The sequence below is a fragment of the Numida meleagris genome, chromosome 3 (assembly GCF_002078875.1).
Source record: "Numida meleagris isolate 19003 breed g44 Domestic line chromosome 3, NumMel1.0, whole genome shotgun sequence".
Lineage (NCBI taxonomy): Eukaryota > Metazoa > Chordata > Aves > Galliformes > Numididae > Numida > Numida meleagris.
Window position 1 is genome coordinate 87,979,345 of NC_034411.1, and position 27,465 is coordinate 88,006,809.

General features: G+C 37.1%; 1 protein-coding gene across 8 annotated transcripts in view; it reads left to right on the forward strand.

The window, feature by feature from the left end:
* The window catches only part of HMGCLL1 (3-hydroxymethyl-3-methylglutaryl-CoA lyase like 1), a 78,569-nt gene that overhangs the window by 38,226 nt on the left and 12,878 nt on the right, over window positions 1–27,465 (forward strand). For 7 of the 8 annotated variants that reach the window (XM_021391720.1, XM_021391723.1, XM_021391719.1 and 4 more), the window contains 2 exons: window positions 3,269–3,332; window positions 7,475–7,663. In XM_021391720.1, coding sequence (XP_021247395.1) covers window positions 3,269–3,332; window positions 7,475–7,663 — 253 coding nt within the window. The remainder of the gene's footprint in view (window positions 1–3,268; window positions 3,333–7,474; window positions 7,664–27,465) is intronic. The other variant, XM_021391724.1, reaches the window with a different exon arrangement.

Here is a 27,465-nt window from a genome sequence, read left to right on the forward strand (position 1 = left end):
CATTGAAGGCGCTGTTTATAATTACTGTCTGGAGACCCTCTTCTGTGATTCTCTCCTACAAATCCTACACTTTGGCTTCTGTTCCTTGCTTGCAACTGCAGCAGCTCTCACCAAACTCCCTGATGACAAGATCTCAAAAACAGTAGTCTATCACCATTCTTCTTGCCTTGTCAGTAGTGTTTGCTGCAGTGGACCAGGCTCTTCTTTAAATGTGTGTCCTTTGTTGCTTCTTGTGGCTTTTTCTTGTTAATTTTCTTCTTTCTAAGCAATTCTTTAGCATGTTCTTCAAAGCTGTCTGACATTTTGAAAGGGTATGGGTGGAGGTCTTAGGGCCCTGCCTTGGCTGAATTCTCTTTTTATGCCTTATGGATTATTTCAAATACTGCAAAGAAAATGTAGCTGCCAAATGTATCTGTAGATAACAGAAAACTTTATATCAAAACCTATCTCCTCTTCCTGAAGTTTATTAATTTGGAATCACACAAATGCTATTACAAAGCATCCCACCCAGAGCTCCTTTAAGTGTGGATGTCTTGGCAAATGCTCAGAGGAGATAAATGATTATCTTCCCTCTTTCACGTAGGTGTGCATGTTCTCTCCTTTCACACAATAGATTGGCTGTAGTGCTGCTGGCTGTACCAGCCCTTGCAGACATCTGTTCCAACTTTTTCTGTGAATAACTCAAATCATACCTGCTGTCCAGTAAGAACGTAACAAGAACTTGTCAAATGGAATTCATATTTTATGTTCTATCCTAGAAATGCTTATCTTGATATATGTTTGGAGTGCATTTCACTGTTTTACAGTCTCAGGCATTTCACTTCGTCATTGCTGCCTATTGAGTCCCATTTCTGTTGATTCTTCTTTTCTTCATAGAATTCCACTGCTTTTTTTGGTAAGGACTGTACCAAGAAATTTAATGTTATTACCACTCTTTTTATGTCAATTCATTAAGTGAAAGTGTTAGACAAAATTCTGCCAAATCCGTAGAGTTTATCCTTGACAAGCTCTACTAAAAACCATTATTTCATTATCCTCAGAACTTTGCTCTCTCTGGTAGGAATTTGTTTACCTGGCTAATTTTTCAGTAGTCCCTATTTTCTCCAGTGTAATATTGAATATCAGGTGCCCAGTTAGATTATATTTGCCATATTTTCCTTGTTTAAAATGTCATTCTAGTTACAGCAGTGGAAGCATGCAGAGTTCATAATCTCAAACAGATTTGTGCATTGTAGTAGGCAGATTCCTTAGGTCTCCACATAATTTCATACCCCAGTAGGCCCAGCTGCATTATGTGAGCTCAGGCGAGTTTCTGCTAACTGATGGGAACTACAGGGAGAAGTTCCTTGTTCTGTAGGTACCTTTTGCCTGTTTTTACTTCTGTTTGCCATATGCCATTTCAGATGTCGTTCGTGCCACATTATCACTACTAAATGCAGGTCTTACTGTTCTAAGGTATATAACTGCTAGGAACGTGTAAGATAGTTAAAGAGAACATGTAAATAAATAATATATGTTTTGTACTTTGGTACTGGTTTTGCCTCACTTCATAATGAGTGCTATGGCTTATGTTGCAAAATCATTTCATTAAAAGTCTGTGCGTTTGATAGCTCTAGGCACAATGGTATTGTGTTATAACCAATCCTTTTGCCCTGATATTTTTCATGTTTGGTAGCTTTTGAAAAACTCTTTGTATGCAGACAAGAAAATGAAGGAAACTTTCTCCAGTTGTTTCTGAGTTACGTGTTACTGAGAAGCTGGGCAGTACTTAACTGTTAGAAGTAGCTACTGTTTTGTGTAGATAAGAAAATCTGGAATGTAAAAGTTTAAATGGTGACAACTAAATTGAAGGATATTTCATAAAGTAATAAAGTCTGAGTTTGAAAAACCTGGTTTTCATAATAACATAAAGATAATTGAAATCATGCCTACTGGGCATCTGGGTTAAAATTACAAGCAGGATGTAATGGACCCAACTGCTTTTGTGGAAACAAAGTTTCTTTTCCATTTTTTTTGTCAGGGCTAATCAAAGCTTTTTCAGGTTCAGGATCTGCTTCATTCTAGCTGCTAGTTCTAATGTGCCAACAGCATACATTGAAATAAAGGATGGAATATGTTCTACACATTAAAATGCTGATGTTTTTTCACAATTTGTTTTTGTCTGTTACTCATCCTGATTTCACATTCTATCAATCAGTTTCTCCATCAACTGCGAAGAAAAAATATGTATTTTACCCTACGGACCTTGACTACATGCAAACTGGCATCCTTTCAATCTCGTTTCATTATACAGTGTATAATTTTGCATTATATTCTTCAGTGCTGAGGGAAGGGGAACGACAGGGGATCGATGAAGGCTCTTGTTCTCCTATTAAGCAGTTGAGTAACCTCCCACTGGGGCTGGGGCTTGGCCTGCCTTTGAAGCTGTTGTAAATCCCACTACAGCCTCACTTGTTTTGATTTTGAATGGCTGTTTCTGGTTGGTTTAATCCTATTCCTAATCAATTTAAGATAAACAATTAGAAATTTAATTGGAATTTCATGGCTTTCAATTGTTATTTAAAAAAAAGGAAATTTAAACCAAATTCTACATTATCGTGGCATTAAGACTGAACAATGAAGATTCAGCTGTGGCTTTCAGTTTTTGTGCTTTGTGGAATAGACAGCTGCTGAGAGACACAGTCTGGTTTCTTGGTTTCTTCTTGTCCCAAGAAATGAAGCTGTAGTTCCCCTGGGGCACTGGGACAGAGATGCCAGCACAGAGGGCCAAAGCTGCCCTGTTCACTGCAGTTCCAGCTACTGATGGTGAGGTGGTTTTAAGTTGCTTGTGTCCTTCTACTGCTCTCTGTGATCCAGGTAGCAGGCACAAGGAAGAAAGTGTTAGAATACTTCCTCTGAATAGCTTGTGTGGGCCAAGCAAGGCAAAACTTGAGCAGGCTCTTGTAACTTATAAAGGAAATACTGAGAAAAATTGAAGTTTCCTGCAGCAGAGTTAACTTGGCTGCACTGCCAGTGCTTTACAGCTTGTAACATATATTGAGCATAAATAAAACTGTAACACTTCTTTTCTGTGATTTAAAAAGAAATTTGTGAAACCTGCTATTTTCATCTGATATAATTTTAACATTTCATTGAGGTCTTCATTCTACACTGACTAGCTTAATTGTTCAGAATTATATTTAAGCATTTTTTTTAACATAGCATGGATGGGTACAGAAATGCATATATAAAACAGAAGTATCTTTGTGTCTTGTTCTTTTTACTGTAGGTATGTGTCTTGTGCATTGGGATGCCCATATGAAGGAGACATCATACCAGCTAAAGTGGCAGAAGTAAGAGTGAAATTATGGCTTTTCTTCGTAATGAAATTAATATACATTTGAAAATGTCTATAAGTCATGTTATCTATTTAATCCTTAAAAAGATCTTTACTGAATAACAGGAGAAACAAACACAAAACACGGCTAACACTAAAAGTGGATGCACAACATCGCTATTTTTCTCTGCCATCTGTGATCAAATCTAAGGAAAATGCCGTGTTTTGATTGTTATTAGTCATGAGAAAATGTATGATGTACTATTTCCTTCAACTAGAAAGTAAGGAAATGCTTAAAGAAATAGTTTCAAGCATGCGTGTCAGTGGACCACGTTGTATGAGATGATCCACTCTATGCTGGCGTGAGTATACTCTGCTGTCAGCCAGCAGAGTCATAGGTAAAACATTGTGCTTTGGCATGTGGCATACAAGTCTCATGTGATTGACACATGAACCAAAACTCATCCCCAACGTGATTTCCTACAACTTAACTCATTATGCTCCTATGATAAAGTACACCTTCTCTCTCCACTGATTTTTTCCATTTTGGATAAAGGACAATGAAGAAGATCTTTGTCCAGCCTTTTCTTTCCTAGCAGAGCTGACAGACCAAAAAAACTGGAGAGTGGAACACAAGTGTTATATTTTGCAGGAAGATGAAGAGTGCACTGAGGGTGAGATGGACAGCAGAGATGAAAGTTGGGAGGGAATTCAAGCAGCACAAGGCAGAACACACCAACTTTCCTCCTGGAGATAGACTTGTCTTCTCTTTTACACTTAATCACCTATTTTTGGTGATCTAGCAAAATCTCCAAACCACTTTTTTTGGTAGTGCTAGCAGCTAATCAACATTTGCCTGATTTATTATGTTCTCCTTGTGTGGCTTTCAGGTCCCATTCTCATGCATCTTCTTCTCGTGTACATTCCAGATGGAACTTGTGATAATACTGCTCCCACAGCAGCCACATAATATTTGAACTCTTTGAAAAAATAGCTAAATTGGAAGGTACTCAGTATTTCTAAATTAATTGGTTTTAATATGAAGTGAAAGTTAGAAGTGACACAGCTTTACTTAGAGCAGTGATGACAGATTCAGCTGTGCTGTTGGTAAATTGCTTACTGCAATATCATGTTCCCCAACAGGCTTCTTTCCATGTGTTGCTTGTTTTCTTAAACTAGCTACTCTTGTGCAGAAAAGCCCCTTTTCAGATTGACGGTGGGAGTGCTATCTAATGTTCCAAACATGCATATATTTACATGCACAGCTGTTTTATGTCTACGTCTTAGTATGTGTCTTCTTGTGTACCTGTACATAAGAGTGAATGCTCCCTCATTAAAATTACTAGTTCAGGCCTTGATTCAGCAAGCACTCATGTTTGTATAGAAATATCTGATTAGCTGTTAATGGATTTTATGTGAACATCTGCGATCATCCTTTGCTGAATCAAAATTATTGGCCCTGTTGCTCAGCCTTTCAGAGATCTGCCTCTTGGGTCATCATCTTTCTTGGGATGGGAGCATCTGACTGAGCATTATAATCAACAGCAATGATTGAAAGGTTTAGGCTGTTTTGGTACTGTCAGTGGGAGTGAATAGATTTTTTTTTTTTAAGCAGAAGTTTTCACTGAAGCAAAAACAATTAGGAGAGAGAGGTGGATCATCAACCTGCATGCATTTCAGGCTTACTAGGTCATAACTATTTTACAGTTATCTAGTGAGTCCAAGCTTCAGATGCATATAGAATCCATCTAGTACATGCATATAATTCTTTATTTAAAACAAAACATTTTTATCTTTTAAAATAAAACTGCTTATTTGTTCTTCTTGGAATCGAGTCACTGTTTAACTGTTTACCATATTCATATAAATATTAACTATGGAGTAATTTCCATTCACTGATCAGGCTACAGAAAATGTACCTAATCCTGTTTTAACATTGTTTTATATTATTGCAAAGTTTCTCTTACATCACAAGGACTGCAGTGTGTTTTTATGTTGTTACTCACTTAAGTGTTAGTAACTAGACGATGACCTTTTGTATTCAAGTTAAGAGTATAGTTTTAGATTTTCTTTGCAATAGTAGGATTATTTACCTGCCTCAGGGGTTGCAGTATTGGGTCACCAACTTCCATTTTGATCAATGCTTGGTGTCAGAGCAGTGCTCCCAGTGGGAGCAGCCCTAGGCTGATGCAAAGTAAAACTCTTCAGTAGTGCAGAACAAAAATCTGTTCAATTAAAAACCTAAAACACATTGTGATTACACTGGCCAAACAGTGTGTTCTCTTCTCCCCGACCCTACTCTCAGAAATCCACACTGAAAAGTTACAAAACTTTATAACTAATGAGCTGCCTCCTAGTATGGTAGGTTAGAAAATCGAGCACGAAAATCTCCCATTCATTTTTTAAGCATGCACGTTCTTCTTGAAATTAAATGTATGTCTCTTTTTAAGGGTTGATTTAAGGCTAGATCATGACAAGTCAGTGATGATGCTCAGCTTATGAGCAAAGTTTCCCATTTTCTTTTTTCACAGCTATATTTTCAGAAAGCTGGAAGACTGAAAGACTCAGCTCTGGAAAGAAGGGAATCCAGTAGGATTTCTAGCAGTTGATATAGTCTCCCCACCATCACTAAAATACTCACCTATAAAATGAATCAAGCATGGAAAAGAATGTGAAAACAAACAAAAACTAAACAAAAACTGAAATTTGGGGACTAACTAGAGGTAATCCACCTCTAACTGCAGATGATCCATTTTGTGTTACAACAGCAGTCCAGTTAAAACACCTGCAGTGTGTTGATGAGATAAAAATGTGCTGCAAGTTAGAATTCGTTTTTGCAATCTGGCGAGTATCCCTCCCTTTCTTAAGTATATATGGAATATATATTGATATGACCAAAGGACTCTTTGACTATAAAGCAGAAGGAGTTTTACTACATTTGCAATACTTATAGGCTTTAAGCAAGACAACTCAGACCACTTGAACTTCTTTTTCAGCTGTTCTTTGAATTAAGTGAACAGCGATATTGATCCAGTACTTCTGGGACTGCTAGTGCAGCACTTTGTCAGTTCCCTTAGACATATTCACAGCAATCCCACTGATGAGGTCTTGGAATTGCTTTAACAGCTAAGTGCAGTGCAACCAAAGCTGTCTTGGAGAAGAGTCATGTTTTTTCATTTCTAAACAGTTGATGTCCGGATTAGGATTCCTCTCCAATGGAGTGGCCTGTTGGGACCGCTGATGCACAGTGGGAAACGCTAAAGGAGACAAACATAGTCAGCATGTGAAAATCAGTTGAAGCCTTTTCCAAATAAATTTGACAAAGTTAAAATAGGAAGTTCCTATGTTCAATTTCTAAAGCAATATATTCAGTGCAAACGTAATTGTTGCTTCCTTGTATATGCCTCTCCTCATACAAACATCTCATACTTACAAAATGAATTCAGCAAAGACATAATTCTTGAAACATTTAGGGCTCTATTTCTGTAAGAACTGTAACAAGTATGGGTTTTGTTTGATATTGAAAAAAATAGAACTTCAACTCAATTTTAACATTCTAGTTTTTCAGTTTTGCTTGTATTTGTATTTTAATGAATGGCTTCATGGAAAGCAAACATCTTAAAACTTCAGTTTTCATTGATGTTTTCAGTACCAAGACAAAGCCAAATCAAGTTTCTCTTTAATTATTTATTGTCTTAACTAAGCCACGTGCTTGACTCTATGTAATAAGCAAACAAAAAAGCAGGTCTTTACCCTGCACAATCTGTAAACTGAAAAGTACATGGAGAAAAGCAAACAGGTGGGAAATACCCAGAGAGAGGAAAATGCTGGGAAAGGGCTTGACAGAAACTTAAGTCCTAATGTAAAATCTTGCTTATTTGGATTCTGTGGGAGAGTCAGAAAGCAAGCTGTTGATGGATTGCTCAGTTGGTTTTTCCATGTACAGAAGCAGATCTATAGACTTAAAGAGGAAAGGATCCATGGGATGTTCTTCTTGTGTTGCAGTTTTGAAGAATGAATAGAGGTTTTCTGATATGTAGGCCCATTCAGTGTGACAAAAACTGAAACCTGTAGGGAAGTGTACTCTTTGTAATGTACATTTTAAACCTTGTTTTCACTCTTTCATCTTGACCTCTTCTTGTTTCTGTTTTTGATCAGGTGTCTAAACGTCTGTACAGTATGGGCTGTTATGAAATCTCTCTAGGGGACACAATTGGTGTGGGGACTCCTGGAAGTATGAAAAGAATGTTGGAAGCTGTTATGAAGGAAATTCCTCTAAGTGCCCTTGCTGTTCACTGCCATGATACATATGGGCAGGCACTAGCCAATATCCTCACAGCCATACAGGTAACACGGGTTCTTACTTTAAAGGCATGATAGAAGTAGCTTAATTCAAGTGCACAATTAAAAAAAATCCCACCTTTAAAGGAGAGGAAAGAGCCACTCATTCAAATTGTGTACAGGTATTGTAGAATCATAGAATCATAGAATCCTTATAGTTGGAAGGGACCTTGAAAGGTCATGTAGTCCAACCCCCCCTGCAAAGAACAGGGACATCCACAGCTAGATTAGGTTGCCCAGGGCCTGGTCCAGCCTGGCCTTGAATGTCTCCAGGGATGGGGCTTCCACCACATCTCTGTGCAACGTATGCCAGTGCCTCACCACCCTCAATGTAAAAGACTTTTTCCTTATATCCAACCTAAATCTGCCCCTCTTTTAGTTTGAAACCATTTCCTTGTGCCTATCACCTATCACCACAGACCATGCTAAAGAGTCTGTCTCCTTCTTTCTTGTAGCCCCCCTTTAGATACTGAAGGGCTGCAATCAGATCTCCCTGGAGCCATCTCTTCTCCAGGCTGAAGAGCCCCAGCTCTCTTAGCCTGTCCTTGTAGTAGAGGTATTCCATGCCTTGAATCATGTTTGTGGCCCTCTGGATGCGCTCCAGCAGGACCATGTCTCTCCTGTACTGAGGACTCCACATCTGGATGCAGTACTCCGGGTGAGGCCCCACCAGTGCAGAGTAGAAGGGCAGGATCACGTCTCCCGACCTGCTGGCCACACTTCTTTTGATGCAGCCCAGGATACAGTTGGCTTTCTAGTCTGTATAAAAAGAAAATTACTGCTATTGTTTTTGCTAGAAAATGTCAAAACATATTCTGCAACCTTGCATGAAATAGAAAGTAGTCAGTTCTGAATTCTTATTTACTTATCCTCTTCAATTCCATTCAAAAACATTAAGAAACATTGATGATGAATATATTCCATTTATGTCGCATGAATGAGAGACAAAATATTTTTTCTTCTGATGTCTCAGATTCCACTTTTCTTAGGAAGATCTATACATTCATCGTTCATTAAACTGAAATCTCTGTTTTACAGATGTGTCTAAATATAAAATAGAATAATGCATAATTACATCTTGATTTCAGATTGATAAGCCTCAGTTATTGACAATCGTGTACACTGAATTAGATAATAGATAATTTTTCCACAATTAACATGCCTTCAGCATGCTTTTACGTTTACGAACTTCATCTTCCAAACATCTTTGCATCTTGTTTAATCTTATTTCAAATTCATAGCTAAATTATCAGGAATACTTAATTTCCATAAAAGATATTTTATCCTTTGTGTTTATGTTTTTTTTTAGTACTGTAACACAATACAAGAAATAGACCGCAAATTCTAATGGAATTTTATGAGGATATAATCTTAATGAAAAATACTTTCACAGGTACATGCATTGCTAAGGAGAGCCAGTATTGTTCTGTTTTACACTTAATGGCACTTTCCGCTTCCTTGCAATTCATGATGTTACTTTTAAAGTCAACTTTTCTTTGTCCCGACTTCCTCTTTTGGCACTGCTCTTCTTATTTTGTTTAGAAAATATCAGCAACTTATTAACAGTGTTAGTGATAAAAGCAAAAAGAGAAAACACTGAAGTGTTTCAGTCAGCATGAGAATCTCTGCAGGTATTTGATTAAAAGCTGAATGACAAAATCTGATAAAAAAAGGTTTTAACTTATAGTATTCATTATTGACCCTTACTCACTTCAACTGTTTCAAATGTGTGTGTATGTGCCATGGGATAAATAAATTGCCAATTTCACAGTTAGGTTCAGCTGCAGATGTAATAGCTAAAAGCATGAAAACCCCTGAGTATGGGAGGAGTTTTCCATAAAAATGCTTAAAGGATTGTTTTTCAAATCCATCCTTAAAATAATTGCTGTCGTGGTGCCTACTAAACACTGAGCTATGGTTATGCTTTGTTAACCCCAGTATTTGTTGTGTTACTCATTTCATGTTTACATCATGCTGCTATCTTTTTATTTACATCTTAACTCTGGAAGACTTAAAGAGGAAAAAACTCTTAGGCAGTTAACGTGCAGATTAGGATGTTTAACATGTAAATTCAAGAAAGCAATAGACCTAAAAAAAAATCCCTCGGCGGCCTTCTCTGATTCCTGAGAAGCCGGGGTGCCTAAGCTTCCATCAGCAAACTTCCTTACGTGCTCAAGTTCTGCTACAGTGCATGCCTAAAGGTGCTGTGTTTTTGGCTGAACTTAGCTTGTCATAGATTTTGCCAAAATTCCTTGATGAAGCAGGCATTACACAGTCTCCATGACTGGATTTATGCAGGCAGCTCCTTGGCTTGGTCTAAAAGTAAGTCCCCAGACTCAAATGGGTCTGGAATGTCGCAACACATCCTGCCTCTGCGGCCTAGTGGTGGCTTTAAGTAATGGCTTTGTTCACAGGGATGGGGCAGCTAGCAGTGAATTATAGCTATTCAATATTGTTTCTAAAGCAAGGCAACTGTTACTGGTCAGTTGGATTGTAAATGCCAAAGGTGGATTGGAATTCCCAGTCACTTTGTACTCCCTGCTGACAGGTTTGTCTGTATTTTCCTCTCTGCCAAAGAAACATGAATGGGCAACTTAAAGTACTGGAGAAAAACTGTTGTCTTCAACTCAGTAATTTGTTTAATAGACCAGATTCTCCATAGATGGAATTCCTTACCCTGCCTGCTTTATGGGTTTGTGTGACCGACACAGTATTTCATCAGGAGTGAAACGTGATTGAGGGATTAGAGAAATGATGAGCTGCAATTGTTGCTTGAAAACAATTTTCAAGAATATTTAGCAGGTAAATTACACTGTTCCTAAAACAGTGCAGACTACAACCTCCGACTAAGTACTATTACACTGTATATTATGTTTCCTAAGAATTAATGACTGACAGCTGGAAAGCCACAAATCACTCTACACTAATTCAGGCGTTACTTCAATGGGAGATCTCCTAGGAGTGGAAAGAGGTGCTGGTGATTCAGTAAGTGATTTTTTATACAGATCACATTGTTCCATGCAGGATTATACTACCCAGAATATTTTCTTTTGTTTGGGGCTGATCCAAAGTCATCTAGAACTGACAGACCGTATCTGTATAAGAAATTAGCAGGGAAGTAGCCTTGTAATTCTAGTATTCGGTTTTATGTGTGTTGTTTTAGCAAAAGGATAGGTAGTGAAAGATGGAAGAGAGATTAGCCAACTTTTAAGGGATAAGTAATTTTTTAAGTTGCTGAAGTGAAAAATATAGGTAGAAAGCACTGCATTAAAGAAAAGAAGGGAAATTCACTTTCTTTTATGAAAAGAATCTATGTAAAATGTGAAAAACATGAAGTGATGTTTCAGAAAAAAAAACATTAAACAGACATGACTGGCTCTTGGTTAGCTGGCTTAATATTAAAGTACCAGAGTACAAAATTAACTGAGGAGGCAAGTTCAGAGGACAAGAAATGATGTGATGATCTAATTAGAAGTTGTGGTATGTTGAGTAAAATTGCATATGTGGGTTAGCTAATGTGACAAATACAAAATGGGGCTAAAAGAAGTAGTAAAACATCTATAGAAAATTGTTACAGACCTCCAAGGAAGAGTAAAAAGATTGGTCAGGAAACTTCTGTGCTGGAGAGGCCCCAAAAAGGTAGACTATTTATCTCAGGAGATTTGAGTTACCCTGGCAATTGACTCCTGTAGCATTTATGGAATGGGTAAGAAAGAAGAAGTTTTTTAATGGAAATGGTACAAAACTCTTCTTTTTTTTTTAATAGTTTGTGTAGTTGCCAGGAATAGCTTTGACTGTTTTCATAGCACATACCTTAACATAAGAAAAGAATATGCTAACTTTGCCCTGCAGTGATACCTCAGTGAATTAAACAACTGCCTGGTGATCTCACAGAGTTTTATCAAATTCAAATTACTATCTTAATTCATTGATATGAACTGATCTCTACACTACTGGGATCAAGTCCTAATTTTGGGAAAGCGAGTGTGAAATTCTAATGGCTTACAAGAAGTAAAGATTTTTATCACTGTGTGTAATATTTATACCTTACTAGAGTGCAAAATGAATGAGTTTGACAATTAGTCAAATTTATTATTTTTCATTAACGCTTTCTTTTTCAAGAAAACAGGAACTTTGAAATAAAATGGACACTTTAGTACTAGAAACATAATCTAGTAAGTCTATAATTAAACTTTTGAGTCTCAGATTGAAAATCTCAGATTTGTGAACAGGATGTTACCCATTACAAAAATTATAATGTCCTTATATAGAGATGGGAAAAAAAATATCTCAGTAGTGTCTTTTAGGTCCTTGAATTTTAAAGATTCATTTCTTTAAAAATGTCAACAAAACCAACGAAGTGGGATGGTTGGCTGCTGAACTCTTCCCTTCATAACTTAAGTAGATTCTAGACCCCTTTTTACATGCTGAAGAGATTAACCAAGTTATATATTTTTGTGCTCAAGTTTACGTATGGAATAAGGGCTACATTCACACAAAGGCAGTCAGTGTTGATATGTCTAAGTTTTAAGTGCCAGAACCAGGAGAGGAATATGAACATAGATGCTGAAGGTCACAGTGTATTAATTCACAGGGATCGTTATGTTACAGGAACAGAGTTCACAACAGCCAGCAGCCTGAAATGGGAGAAACTCAGTTAAGCAACTGAAGAAAGGAGTATGTTTTAAATTCCCCTTTTCCATGATTCTTATGAATTTACATTTGAAGCCTTAGGTGAGAAGAATTTTCCACCCCAAACCATTTCCTAGAATAAGTACTCGACTCGTTTTTTTTTTTTTTTTCAAACACGGGATTTGCTGTTCCTTGCCTGTAGCAAGAGTTCACTGACGGTCCCTTTGGCTGCTTGTTAGAGCCAGCTCAGCATTAAGATGTCTTACCAAGGAAGTGCTCCTAAGATGCTTCTATTGGGGCTCCCCCTCCTTCACCTGAGGGTGACTTTAAACCTGAAACCTTGTTCTTGACCCCCTCCTGAGCACCTCTGCAGCAGTGTTGCAGCTGTGCTTGCAACCATTCTTTTATGTTGATTCTCAGCTTCATCCTCACCCACTGGCTTAGCTTTGGACCTGGCTTGTCACTGGACCTTCCTGTGTGATTGCTGGACTGTGACTGATCCTGATTACTTGGCCTTGAATTTATGACTCAGCTTCTGGCTCCTTTTTGGTGAGATCAATTCTGCTGCCTTCCTAGCGGTGACTCTTGGCTCCTGGTTTGCCATCCTTCGAGGAGCAGCCTGTCCTTGGCTGCTGCCTGAGATTTGTCACGTATTTAGAGGGGAGACCTGCAATGAGTTATCTTCTGCTTTAAGGATAGATTTGAGTGGCAATGCTGAGCTGGGAGATACAGCAGTTGTGTGAGTTAGCATGTCTGATGTGATCTTGGACCTTGGCTGGTGGCCTTGTCTATCAAAGAGACAAGATACTGCCGTTAAGTTAAATACAGAAAACATTTTCTTGTGTCCAGGTACACACAAAGCCTTAACAGTACTGTACTGGGAACTCCACTATGTTTAAGAGGGTGCAAAAAACCCAGCTTGAGGCATTGATGTATATGGCAGAGGAATATCAAGACTTTAAACCAAAATATCTCTTTTAAGTGCCAGACCAATTTTAGCCACACTTCTCCTGTTAAGTCTTTAGTCCAGCATTTCTGGAACTAATTGACCTAAAGAATATGTGCATAATGATGAATTTCCAACAAAGTAGGGCATCTGTAAGAATATTTCTTTACTAGAAAATTTGCTTAGCATTTGTATGCTGCAGTCAGTTCCTACATTTTTTTCCCAATTTATTTACTAAATAATTTTACTAGATGGGTAGTAAAGAATGCAGCACTCATGCTAATGTGTCCCAGTAAGTGACTATTATGTGCAGCTGGAAGCTGTACAAATTAGAGTAGCTGAATAAAATAGAGAAGTAGTAGAAATAAATAATGGTAAATTAGCATGAAGGTATTGATAGCAGCAGAGGAAGGCTGAATGGGAAGAAGGCAAATATATTTGTATGTTTGTCACATATAGATGTTCAGTTGTTATAGGGTTTCTTTTGGTAATTTGTTACATTTTTACTTTTTCATGGAATATGAATGATTTCATGATTGGTACGTAAAAGCATGCATGCAGTCACAGTATTCTTGATTTTACAAGAAGTAACAGGATAAATGTTTGAAGTACAATTTTACAAAAGTTATTTTGTAAAAACTTACAAGAACATTTTCCGGTGGTTTCTGATTTCTTCTTTGTATTTCATTTCCAGAAAGACACAAAGTTAAAAGGAACTGTTTATCCTGGATTTATGGTGAAATTCCCCTTTTTTCTTCATTATAATGAAAAAACATAGCTGGGTTCTGATCTTTTGAATGGCTGCTTGGGTAGAGTCACAAAATTAACAGTGATTTTAAAACTGGATGAGCTCTGATGCAAAATGCTGTATTAGCAGAGAGTGGTGAGGATGCGATGTAAGTAAAACTTCAACAATAAAACTGAAAAACTCCTAGTTTCCTGCTTTTCTAAGAGTGAAACAGCGGTCAAAAAGCAAAACAAAGTCTGCAAAAGAGAGCAAACAAAGCCGGATTAACTCAAAGCATCCGTCATTCATTCAAGCATGCACATTTATTTATGTGCTGATATAAACAGTCACCATTTTAGATTATCAGAATTTGAGGTTGCTTGCAGATTTTGAATTTTTTGATTGCTTGTGGTCTAGGTTTAACCAGTATCAAAATTCCTTCACTAAAACAGAGAACAAAGTGTTGTGTGTGCACAAGCCTTGAATAACAGTATGAAATCTCTCTGGTCTCTCAGTTTTTTCTACCACTGATTCCTGGGCCTTATGTTTGTCTTTAGTAGTTGTTCTTCTTCCTAATGACCATAAGGCCACAGTTGTGGTAGAACTATAAATGTGCTGTATACCTACATCTCTCACATATTGTCTTACATGTTAGTAACCCAATATTGGACATTCAAGATGGTCTATAGAAAGAAAAAAAATAATTTTTCTTTTTTTTTCTTTTTCTTTTTTTAAGAAACACTATCTTTTAAATTCCTTACAATACACAATCATTCAGATCTATACTGTAGGAGAATAAATGGACCCTTCTGTTGAAGGATAGAGAAGACAGGTAAGCGAACACTGAAAATGTGTTGAGCCTTGCACGTAGTCATTGTGCTAGACTTGAATGGGGATTTGTCATGGAACAGTGAATATGAATTTATTAGCTGTGGAAGGCAGTCTAACCTTATTTGCCTATTGGTAAACAAGTCAAAATATACTGCTTTTTGAGCAATAAATAGTAATTGAGGAGATAAACCTCTATGTAGTGGACCGCCAAAGTTCTTGCTTGAGGAATACATTAAATACCACTAGGATTTTGTTTTGCTGTGTACTGGGATGCCCATTGCCTAGCAATGAAATGATTTACATCTAAACTCATTCTTAATAGTTTAGTTAATGTTTCAACATTATACTAAAGACAATTTTTTAAGCCAGTAGGGAGGTATTATGTGGAGTGAATGAGGTACAGGAGGCAGGAAACATAAAATCTTGGCTTGTCTTTTCTTGAGTTGACATATCACTGTGCACATTAGTTTTCTTCAGTTTTTCATTTGTGAAACAGAAATAAGACTGACTCTTTTTTTGTGTGTGTGAAATGCTAGAAGGAGGGTCATCAGAAAAGTAAAATTATTTTTATGAAATCAAGATTTCAAACTAACTTGCTAAATTGTGGCTTAGAAACGTATTTCGAATAGAATAGAATATAATTTTGAGATGTGAAAAGCTAAGGTGTGTGAGTGGGCAAATGATCAAAATACATACATGCCCATTCAAATCATCTGAGTTTTGTAACACTCCATTTCCTTTCTCCTGCACAGACTGGTACTCTGAAGAATTTATTAAATGCAATGTGGGAGTGGGAAAGGGTTACCATATGAAACATATACATATTTTGAGATTTTGAAAAGTATTAACATGGTTTGCATTCTTCTTTTGAGAAATGCATAGAACTGGAGAGGTTTCAGCAGGCTTCACAAGGTTACTTTCTTCTGCTGTTTACAAATGAACCAAGATATGCTAGGTTACTGCAGGACTTAACAGAGAGCTCCAGAAAGTAACTTCAAGGTTCAGATAGGGAAACATTAGAAAAAGTACAGCTTGACTGAGAATGGGATTCAGGAAGGGCTGGTCATGCTTCAGTATTTTGCTGGAATTCTTTGAGGCAGATGCTGCCAAAGAAGACAAAGGATATACAGTGGCCATCATATGCTTTGATTTGTCAGAAAACAATGTACAGTGTTCTGTACTGGAAGTTAATATTAAGGTGTGGAGATGTAATAAGTGGAAAGCTGGCTAAATTGCAGGAAACAAATGGAGTTATAAAACAGAATTTCTTCAACCTGGAAAGAACCCATCAGCAGAGATGTGGAAGTACTAGCCTGTGGGTCTCAGGTTTTCCAGATTAAATAAGTAATTCTTAGTACCATAGTGTTCTTCTTAAAGGCAATTGGTCTAAGATACAGAAATTAAAATCTTCAGACTTAGATTTAGAAATTTTAGACTTCTGATAGGATAGCTAGCATGAATTTTATGTATAAATCTGTCTAATACTCTAAAACGTGCAAAAGAAGTTTGGGATCAGAAGGAGGAGACTAGGGATAAATGTAATTATTTGGTAAGGTAAATATTTTTTATTACAATGAGCCTCTCCCTTAAAAAAAGTCTTCTTAAAGCTTTCTACTTTTGGATTTCTTTGGGAACTAATTAGTCCTAGGTATTTAACAGATATCTTCTGGGTTTAAAGTACAAGTGACACTTTTGAATTATTTGCCAGTAAACTAAGAATGCCATTAACAATAACACAACATTCTTTAGAAAATGTCAGTTTGCATTTTTATTTCTCTTTCCTTTTATCCATTTTTCCTATCAGAAACAGCATAAAACATAGGTATAGCTAGTAATTAAAAAGTTCATATGTTTAATATGAAGGGACATTAAGAAAAAAAAAGAGTGAATAAAATTGCTTAAGAAAACTAACAAAAAAGAAGTGAGTAAAACTGTATTTGAAAACAGATAAATCAGAGGAAAATGGCAGGTGAACTGTGAAGAGATACCAGATTGCAATGTTTCTGTTAAGACTTGAAAAGAGAGTACACTCTTTAGGAAAGTAGAAAAACACTTGCATTATATCAAATAATATCACTAGTACGAGCAGTCAGCTAGTTACTTTTGCAAGTGAAAAAACATACTGCAGAAATGAATATATCAGACCTACATATGGGAAGAAAATGAAAACATAAGCACTCATACTGAAAATCCAGGAGAGATTTTCCAGTATTTTCTCTGTTCTTTCTCTTTCTTGGGCTTTTTTCTTCATAACATACTGGTTTTATATTGTTGCCTGTAATTTCAACAAAATAAAAAAGTAAGAGAATGAACAGACAGTACCACTCCTGCTCTTTACTCAAATCAGTACAAAAGGAGCAGCCCTCTTTTTATTGCTTAATGTTGCTTTTAGCAGGATGTGCATAGCATGCATTTTGTGAAGGCTGACTGTTTCTGACCTTCCTCTCTGTGCTTCAGAAAAACTTGATAGCCTGATAGCTAACAAATAAATTCCTCACTGCTAATATTACAACTGTTACAGAATTTCTAGGAAAAAAAAATTAACAGTGGACCTTGTTTCATGATTTTTAGTTTTCAAACCTTTTAGTTTCACACTTTTTAGGATAGTGAAAGGAATAACACATGTTATTATTTATTGAAATAGCAGCCAAAGTTGCTAAGACAAAGAAATATACATTTACCAATAGGTAGCTTATATATTTTCTTAGTGTAATGTAAATGATTATCAAATAATGGAAATCCTCATTATTCTAGCTTTTTTTAATATGATGATTGAATTTCAGAAGCTTTCAACCCTAGTCACTGAACCAGCAAACCTCAACTCTCTCTCTTTCAGGATACTAATCAGACAAAGAGATCCTTCATCAAAAATAGATTATTCTCATTTCCAAATTCTCTCACTAGTGCTGACTTGGAACAGTATACACTTACTTCCCTTTGGCTTAAAATCTAGCCTCAACTAACTTTTAGAAGATTTTTAAACAGTGTTTAAACTGATTTTGTCATGCAAATTCATGTATGTTTCTGTATGTCTGCAAGTTCATATGGATTTATTGCTCTAGATCTAAGTGGAATCTGAGTGGAGAAATCACTGCAGTACGAGAGAAAGTGTAAAGTGGTTTTAGCAATTTTTTATCTTAAAGGCAAAGATTAATTTCTTTACTAATAGCACTGAAGCTGCAGATTTATAGAAGGAATGAGTATTGCCCAAAAGTTCTGTCTTCTTTCCTCTTTTTTTCTGTGCTTGCCTGCTTAGACTTTTTTCTTGGAATGCCATTTTAATGTAGTTTTCCTAATTGCCACTTGAATGCTTTCGTTTGTGATTTCCATGCTGTAAGTGATATTCAGTTGCACATTTCATTCTTCAGTGACAGTGATATGTTCCAGTTTCAGCTTCATTGGTAATTTTCTGATTCATTAAATCCAGAACTATTAAGACCATTCTGTTCTGATTGACCGATACCTGAAATCTAGTATTGCTTCTATTACTGGACATCTTTCTCCTGTTGTGAAAGCACTTCTTTGCATGTAAAAATAAACAGATTCAGATAGCTTACTATAAATGATTCTTAGGTCTTCCTCAAATGCTGTTCCACTGCATCATTCTTTACTTGTCGTATTTGGAACTTTGTAAAATGGAAAGTAATTGGAATCTGTGCAGTACAAGTAGACAATTCTGTCGTGTTTCACCTTTTGCCAGTTGATAACAGGTTTGGAAAATTGTGCTTGCAAATAGGACTCTCACAGGGTAGCACAGAACATGATGTAGGTACTTAACCCACAGATTACAAGCCCTTCTGAGGACAGTGCTCTGTACAGGATGTTACTGTCTACCACTGCTCTCCTTTGTTCTCCTTTGTAATTCCTTTTCTTTTTACCATTCTCTCCATCAGAGCTTGGCTGGGTAAATATACTGCTGGCAACTCACTGACAAGAAGGGAAAATGATATGAGCAGATACCATGTTCCTACATCATCTACTCATAATATTTTCCCTGGCACTTAATGTTAATTTTCTCCTCTTTCGCTATTTTCCTAGCCATTGTTTTCTAGCTGTAAGTCCACATGGCCAGAGCAACAGTCTTTCTACAGACCTCCTTCTATCATCCCAACTGTGTCTTGTTTAACTTGACTATTTAAATGGCTAAGAGTCAGCATCATCCAGTTCTGAAGTGGACTGGGCAGTAATCCAGCTCTTTCTGTTAGAGACAGACATTCATTTTTTTGGAATAGAAACAAATTACTTCCAAATGCTGGAAATGTAAGAAGGCTTTTCAGAAAAGGTTTTCAGGTGTTTATAGAACAAATTAGTATAAAATAGTTTTCAAAATGCTAAGCCCAATTTGAAATAAATATTTAGTACTTTTAGGAGTTGTGAAAATATCGCTCTAGGAAACTGAAGTCACTGATCTGTAGCATGCATTAAAAATGTAGTGAGGGCACACAGTGTCAAATTTCCCATGCATTTTTTTCTATTGTGCCTCAACTGGATTGCATGCATAAAAAGGTAGTACTTTCTTTTTTTTCTAACACTCCTTTTTTTTGTTTTACATGAGACTACATGGCTGGCTGTAAGTTTGTCAAGATGACTGATCATAACAATCCAAAACTGAACTATTTTAAAACAGCTTTTGATTCACTGTCTGAAAATCTAGATTATCTGGACTGGAAAACGCAGACTTTTCTAGAATCATAGAATGATTTGAGTTGGAAAGGACCTCAATGATCAGCAAGTTCCATCCCCCCTGCCACAGGCAGGGTTGGCAACCACTAGATCAAGTACTAGATCAGATTGCCCAGGGCCCCATCTACCCTGGCCTTAAACACCTCCAGGGATGGGGCATCCAGAGTCTTTCTGGGCAACCTGTTCCAGCACCTGATCACTCATTGATTTCAAGGTTTTTTTTTTGTGTGTGTGTGCCTCATTCAGCCTCTTGTAGACACTCTCTCATTTTCCACAGCTATTACCTATCTCTTTTGGTTTTATGATGTCTTGCTTATCTATTACACACCTTCTACAACACATAAAATGGGATTTCCACACACAAGTATTCTACCCAGCTGATTCATCCTAGATCTGCTCCATCCTGTCTAGCAAGTTACATTCTCCCCACTCAGTATGCCTCCCACAGCATGCATTTCTTTATCAATTTCTGTTTCATCAGCTGTCATATTAATTCTAGGTATTAGTCTATGTGTCTTAATAGATGTAGCACTCGTAGAATTGCTGTATCACTACTTTATGTGTTCCCAGTCTCATTACCTCCTTATCCTCCAATTCTAGTTATATAATCTTTTCCCTTGTTCACTTATTTCATACTATTTTCCAGACTGCATTGAATTTCGTGATAACTCCATTTGAATCAGTCACCTTTCTTTTGCAGCCTGGGTCCAGTGAAATGTCAACTGGCTGCGTCTGTGCTCATAAACGAGCGCCTAGGCTTCTCTGGCACTGAGGCCAATTGATATGAAACGTTGCATCCATAAAATCAAATTCTTGCCCTCCAAAACAGTGCAGTCACCTCAAAACTACCAAGTAAGGGTGATCTCTAAATGGTGCTAGTTCTCAAAGTGTGCCAGAAATGGTTTTGTTGGAATTCTACATGGCCAAGGCCTAAGCTGTGCCAAGGCCTATGGAAGAAGTATGCACAGTGTTCGATTGATTTCCACTATTTGGGAGTCTTCCCTGACACAGTTTACTTTACTGGTCATGTATGTAGCAACCAGAGAGCACAAGTTACGTTACATTAGCAGCAGGAAGGAGAGTTTTTGCCATCATTCCTAGTGGTAAAAGCCACTGGCTGTCCCCACTGCTGACTCGCTGTGCTCTGTGCAGCTAGAGTCCCTGGGGGTTTTCACTACCCCACTGACAAGTGTCTTCATCACACACCTGTATACTGTATTTGTATGTATGGTGTAGGTGGGAGTCCCTAGATTACATGTCCTTGATTCAAGGCACCAAGCAGGAGCCCTTCAGGAGGCTATCATCGTGGTTTTGAAAAGCTGAGCTATTTTGGCCAAGTTTTTCCAAAGCAGTGTAGTTCAGGGCAGACATCCATCCCACAGGATTTCAGCTTGATTAGTAAAAACTGGCAAAGTTGTAAGTAGCATACCATAGGATCTGAGTAGGGAAGATGCTGGCCAATCTTTGTAGCTGCCATTTCTAACATGCCAATTTAAATTAAATTTCTAATTGAAATATACCACCAAATTAATATCTGTATTTAAAAAAAGTCATCTGAAACATATTCTTAACACTTAATTTATGTTAATAGACCACCTACTTCCTTCTATGATTAAGATGTACTTATTATTCTAGGATGTGTACTTTAGCTTCTTTCTCACGTAGAATATCTGAGTATGCCAGTAGTTATGCACCGACCTTTATGTTTTCAGATAGTCTCCTTCTGGATGGACTGTGGTATTTGTTTTGAGCTTACATCTGTACATTGAAAAAGCTATGTGGTGGAGTGACAGTAATACCATATAGCATTTCAACATAATTTTGAAACAATTCTGAAAAGTTTGGTAAGGATACATTTATTTTAAGTACTTGTAAGGACATTGTTTCATGACATTTAAAAAAAAAAATATAAGAGCTGCTTCACTTGCTTTTAGAAATTCTCCCTAAAATCATCTTGCACTTTAATCAAGCTGTGACTCTGTGTAAATCAGCTAGAGGAAGATAAATGGTCTTTAAGCATCTGTATTTTTCCACCCTGTCAAAATGATTCTCCCTCCTTTTTTCTCCTGAAGTAGGTGGGGTTTTTTTTAGGCTTAACAGTGAGTGTAAACTAAGGACAGAATTGCTACAGTGCTTCCCACCTGAAGGTGGTATTTCTTTTCATTAACTTATATTATTTGTGAGTACGGTAGGGTCAGACTAGTTTGCCATGGCAGGAACAGCCCTGGGAAATAACTGCAACTGGGTCCGAAATCTCAGTCTCTCTAGTAGGGAAGTGCAGTGTTTACAGCATGATGCTTACTTCCTTTTTGGGCAGCTCTACAGACAGCTGTGCTGAGGGGGTGGAACTAAACCTCTGGCCATTTTTGCGTATTTATGGTTTCTCAGAACCAATTATGTTACAATCCAGCAGGCAATGAAGGAGAGAGATTTTCTTCCTATTGTTGAGACGCATCAGGCAGCTTTAAATAAGCTGTTAAAGTAAATTAAACTGCAGAAAGTCTAGGGATGCTAGTATCAGACGTGGTGAAGTTCCAAATTCTCTGTAAGAAAGTGTATTTGGTAGATCTTTGTAGCTGTATGAGAACAAATGGTCATCTTGCATAACTGGAATGAGCCAAAGATGACTCTTCGGTCAAGACAGAAACCAAAGCTGATGCAGTACTTAAAGTATGACAGTCATCTTTCCCTTCTGTGCTGTCCAGAAGCAATGCTGAACTGCTCTTCTGAAGCAGCTCATTTGTCATTTATCTATTTTTTTCTTTTGAAATATTACAGTACAAATTGAAACAGCCAGGCTTTTGAAAACAAAGCCTTTTTGATCATTGTAAAGACAAATGGATGGTACGTTCCATAATTTTTACCAGCTTTCATATTTTCCTGTTCATTTAATTTCTTTCTCCTTTGTTGCTTAGTGCAACTACTATACAGTGACAAATTGTCAGAGGCAAATGATGTGTTTTGCTTAACATAAAGTCCTTTCAAATGCAGAAAGTAAACAATTATAGAAGGAAAGATTTTTCTCTGATCTGTGTTCTTTATGGATAGATGTTCCTTGCACTAAGAGTTGTACCAATACGTAAGAATTTTTAATTTGATGGATCTTTTCTTCTTAAGAATACACTGTATGAACAGAATAAAAGTAGTCTTAACAGGGCAATATAATGTGCACTTATAGCAAAAGAGAAGATGCTAAGTTGAATGCTTTTTTAAACAAAGTCAGTGTTCTGGTTTTACTGTTAGAAGTTGTTTTGGATGAGCAATTTGCAACTTTTTTTTTTGAGGAACTTTATGCAGCATAAGGAGAAATAGCGTAAAATAGATTACAGTTTGTGGCTGCCCACGTTCATGCTATCGTTTAATTAGTCAGTGTATTAGAAAGCAAGATTCTCTTGGAGGTATTGTAATGTGATAAGGCATTATAATGCAATGTGATGAATATTACAAAACTGATCCACTTATAACTGAAAAGTAGAAGCTGAGAAACTGTCACACCGTCTTTTAAAGTTTACTGCATTGTCATGAAAATCATGCTGAAAACTTTATTTTAAATAAAGATTGATTCTTTCCTATAATGTCTAAAAAGGTGCCCTATTTGATTACATTTTCTCTGGTCACTTTACAGTAGTTATTAACTGTTTAATTCCATCCTGGATTCCTACTCAGGACATTACATTTTATAACAAAGTGGAAAATTCTTCTTCCTTGAAATTACATAGATGAATGAGTAAAACACATATTCCGGAGTTCCTAAAAGGAGCTTGCTCCTTGGTTTTGACTCTACAGTGGAAGCTGTATTTTCCAACAAGACCTTAATGGTCCATTTGTTAAATACATTTGTCTGAGTCTTGAATAAAATTAAGCATGTGCATAGCTATTTGCAAGTTCAGGGGTTATGTAGTGGGAATGAATAGAAAACTCAAATGTACTGATGGAAGTAATCTATTTTTTTCTTGTAAAAGGTATAGAAAAAAAAAACAGGAATATTTAGTAATTTATTATACCATAACTTGCACTGACTTTTTGCTTACCTAACTGGGATCCTAGTCTTCCTTCCTAGGAATGATGGCAAAAATGAATACATTTGTTTTTGTTGTTGGATTTTGTTTCATGGGGTTTTTTTTTTTTTTTTTTGGTGGTGGTCTGTTTTTTTCCTAGCTGTGGTTTTCATAACACAGATACCAGTATGGAAAAAAAGCAGCACTGTAGCTATTGTAAATATTTTACAAAATGTCCATCTGAAGCCCCTCAACCTCTGGTAATTAGAGGCCATACTGTGGAGATTGACAGGGTAAATTACCAGTTAATGTTTACACAACAAAACATATGCCCAGTACAATATCCTACACTGATGTTACTGAAACCAAAGTCCGGAAATGTACAGTGGAAACAAGACGTGGTACTTTGCTTGTGCCAACACAAACAGCAATTACAGCACAGTGTGAGAGAAGTCATAAGAAATACTACTGCATATCAGTAGTTCAACAAAGTCAGCACTTTTGTGTAATTGCAGGGGAAAAGGGCTGAAAAACATTACAGAACTCAGCAAGAAATGGCCCTTTATACTTTTAAAGTGATCCTTGATAAAACAATGCTGGGGTCATGAGAAGGCTACTCTGCCAATTTTGCTTCACTGTGGGATCCATTGACATCTGGCTGAGCTGCGGAAGCTGGAAAACTTCTTTAATATTCTCTTGACAGTAAAATGGACATGTGGAAAACATTCTAATCTGTTAATCTTTGGTGCTCCTGAAGAAAAAGGACATTTGGCTTTATACTTTGTGATGATAAATATTAAGTCTCCAAGTCTAGCTGTAAATAAGTTAAAAGCATTCAAATGGAGAATGTATTTCTTACTTTCCAAATATGGGAGAAGATGGATATGCACCTGTGTAATCCAGATGATGTAATAAATGCCAGGACTTTTTTCTAACAGTAGTTTACCATACATCTCTGGCAATTTTCTTTATGGTGAATATATTTAGTCAATGGATACTGGGGAGTAGAATCTCCAAACTTCCTTACATCCTACATACTAAAATAGAATAAAGTATTTTTTCACTCAGGGGATGATGAAAATAGAAATAACAGGGATTCAAAATAGTAGTTTGCCTGAAAAAAAGTGCAGATTTTGTTTAATAGCATTAACTCTACAGATCCTTTTTGACCTGAACGTTAATATGGAGTAATGTTGAATGATGGAGATATACATCTACTTAACTTGAGGTAGAATGTGCATTTCTTCATTTCTGTCATGAAATACATTAACAGAAATTAGAAGAAAGAGCAATTATCTATCACATCAAAAAGTAACTGCTATAAGCTTATACTATGTGTTGTAAATATGAAGGATATAGTATGTATATTAAAAAAAAAAGACAATACCATGGGAGAACAAAACTAGAATTCAAAATTCTGCACATTCTTTTTATACATTTTGAATTAATCCGAGCAACTAGAAGAATACATAAAAATAATACATTTGTACATTTGATGAAAATTATAGTGATTGCCTTGTCCAGAGTTGCAGATTATATCATTATAATACATGTTCTGTGTTGGAAATGTCTATGACTTCCTGTAGGTGTCTTCTTTTACTAAATAGGAAGCCTCAAGAAAACTGTTGCCTTCTCCCCCCTACCCCTCAAAAAAAAAAAAAAAAAAATAAAAATCAATAACAACAATTAGAAAGATGAAAAAGATTTTTGTTCCCTGATAAAAACAGGCCCTTTTCTTTCTGCCCGCTTGTTAGGTAATGATGATATTTCAGTGATTGTTATTGAGATCTGCAAGAGGCATCAATTCTATGAATTCCAACTACAGGGTAGAATTATTTTAACAGTTGTAATAGTAATGATATAGTCCTGAAGTTCCTGCCCTTGCTCAAGCAAGCTCCCAGTGAAGAATTTTGGTAAGGTAAGAATCAGTCCAATCTACTTGTGGAAGACTGGGTGTTTACAAGAGTTGATGCATATAAAATAGGTTCTTCTAAGAAGCTGGGCTTACTGACAGGGCTTTAAATGTTGCTATTGCCTAAGGAAAGTGAAAGCGCAACAAAGTCTGATCGAAAAGTATGTGGAGGGGGGGGGGGAGATGAAATTAGAGTGGTTCTAGGCTTCTCAAGACAAATGGACAAAGAGAGCCACCACCATCCTGGTGTTTCTAAAAAAGCTGAAAACTTGAGCTTCGGCAGGATCTTCTATTTAGATGTTGCCATGGGTTTGGTCTGTTGAGCTTCTCCAGATTCCATGCCAGTGAGGCAGTAGCAGTAGTTGCCGACTGTGAAGACCACACACGCTGTATGGGTGATCAGCCCTTAGGGAGCTGACAGAACTCCACAGCACATCTGGAAATATCAGCCCCAGGGATGTGGGGGAGGTCCCCCTTTTTGCTGGCAGGGTGGCAGGTGGGTGCAATTTCAGAGATAATATGGGGAATGAAAGTCAAAACAAAGTGGTTTCTGTGGGTGGGTGATGTTCCTGGCTCTAGGGGAGTCAGGTGCTGCTGTGTGAGGGCTCTGGCTGAATTAAAGTCAGATGGGATTGTAAATGCAGTTACCATTCCTTAAGATACCCTGTTGTTGACATACTGCTGTGGAATGAAATAGTTCTGTTCTGCTTTTCCAGCTTTTTCATAAAGACCATCATTGCTACAAATGAGTTTTGTTATATTTATATATTTTTTTTCAGCAACTCACCTATTTTTTTTCTCACATAGGTACAAGCTAGTGTCCTCTGCCATTTGGTGCATCCTGCTGGAAGTGTTGTGTATAAAAAGTGAGGGAAATTAGACCACCAGGAACAGTTTTTGACTACCCAGCTCAAGCCACAGAGTGGGTCAGCTGGTCTTCCAGGAACTAAAAGGGTTGGGAGCTGGCTGACACTAATTGAGACTGAACAAGGAGACTGAAGCATTTATAATTTCTTTCTAAAGTACAAATATCAAAAAAAGGGGCAACTAAGATAGATGAACTAGATTATATGATCCTTGAATGTAGGAATAAGCAGCCTTTTCAGGCACTGTGGTGCTCAGATTGGATTTGCTGTTTTCACTGAATTCACATATTCCATTTTGCCACATCCACTTGAAACACTAGAACAGTGCCTTTCTCCTCTCCACCATAGTAGCACTCTGTCTGTTTTCAGTGTTGTAGCTCACAGTGAAGTGCATTCCCTGCAGCCTGTATCTCAGACATTCACTTTCATCCGTGGTTCCAGTCTTCAATGCACTCTCAGCTGATGCTCCATAATTGAAGCATTATGATAATTCAGCCATTTTATCTCAGTGGGTGCATCTCTGCTCAGCTTACCCTCTGTGAGACATCCCTGGAAAAATGAGTGGATTTTGTTTCTTCATCAGACCTTCAGTGATGTCAGTTCCAAACAAGCTTTCTTCAGTCTCAGCAGATTCTTCCTCTCTCAGAACAATCCTCTATGACTTTACCATCAATTTAAGTAATCTTTTTGTCCTCCCTGTTGATTCAAAGAGCTTTATTTTTATTAATTTACAATGTGATGTAGCATGTGTGAAGAACCTTGTGGCTACACAGGTTTAGCATAGGTGTTGTTTTCTCTGTGTACATAACACTTCTCTTCCTACCCATTCCATTGTTGCCCATAGCTTTTCTTCGCTAATGGTCTTTTCATCCTGATCCCCAAATTATTATTTTATCTGTTTTATCTGTTTGTCTCCTGTGTCCAAACTTGAATCTGTAACCTGGTTATCCTAAATTTTTAAATCAGATTAATTCACAAGATGTAACAAACAGACAAACAGTGAAACAACCAGGGCTTTACCTGTGAGCAGGAATTTCTGCTTCAAATCAGCAGCAACCAAGTTGGAAACTCTGGCAATGCCGTGGTTGCTTGGGAAGGGAGGAGGAAGGGAGAAATGGAAGGAAGGGAAAATGGAAAGCCATTCAGTGTCCTTGTGATCACATCTTCATGGGTCTGGAAATGTGTCTCCTTCATGCCCCACAGGGTCAGTGAT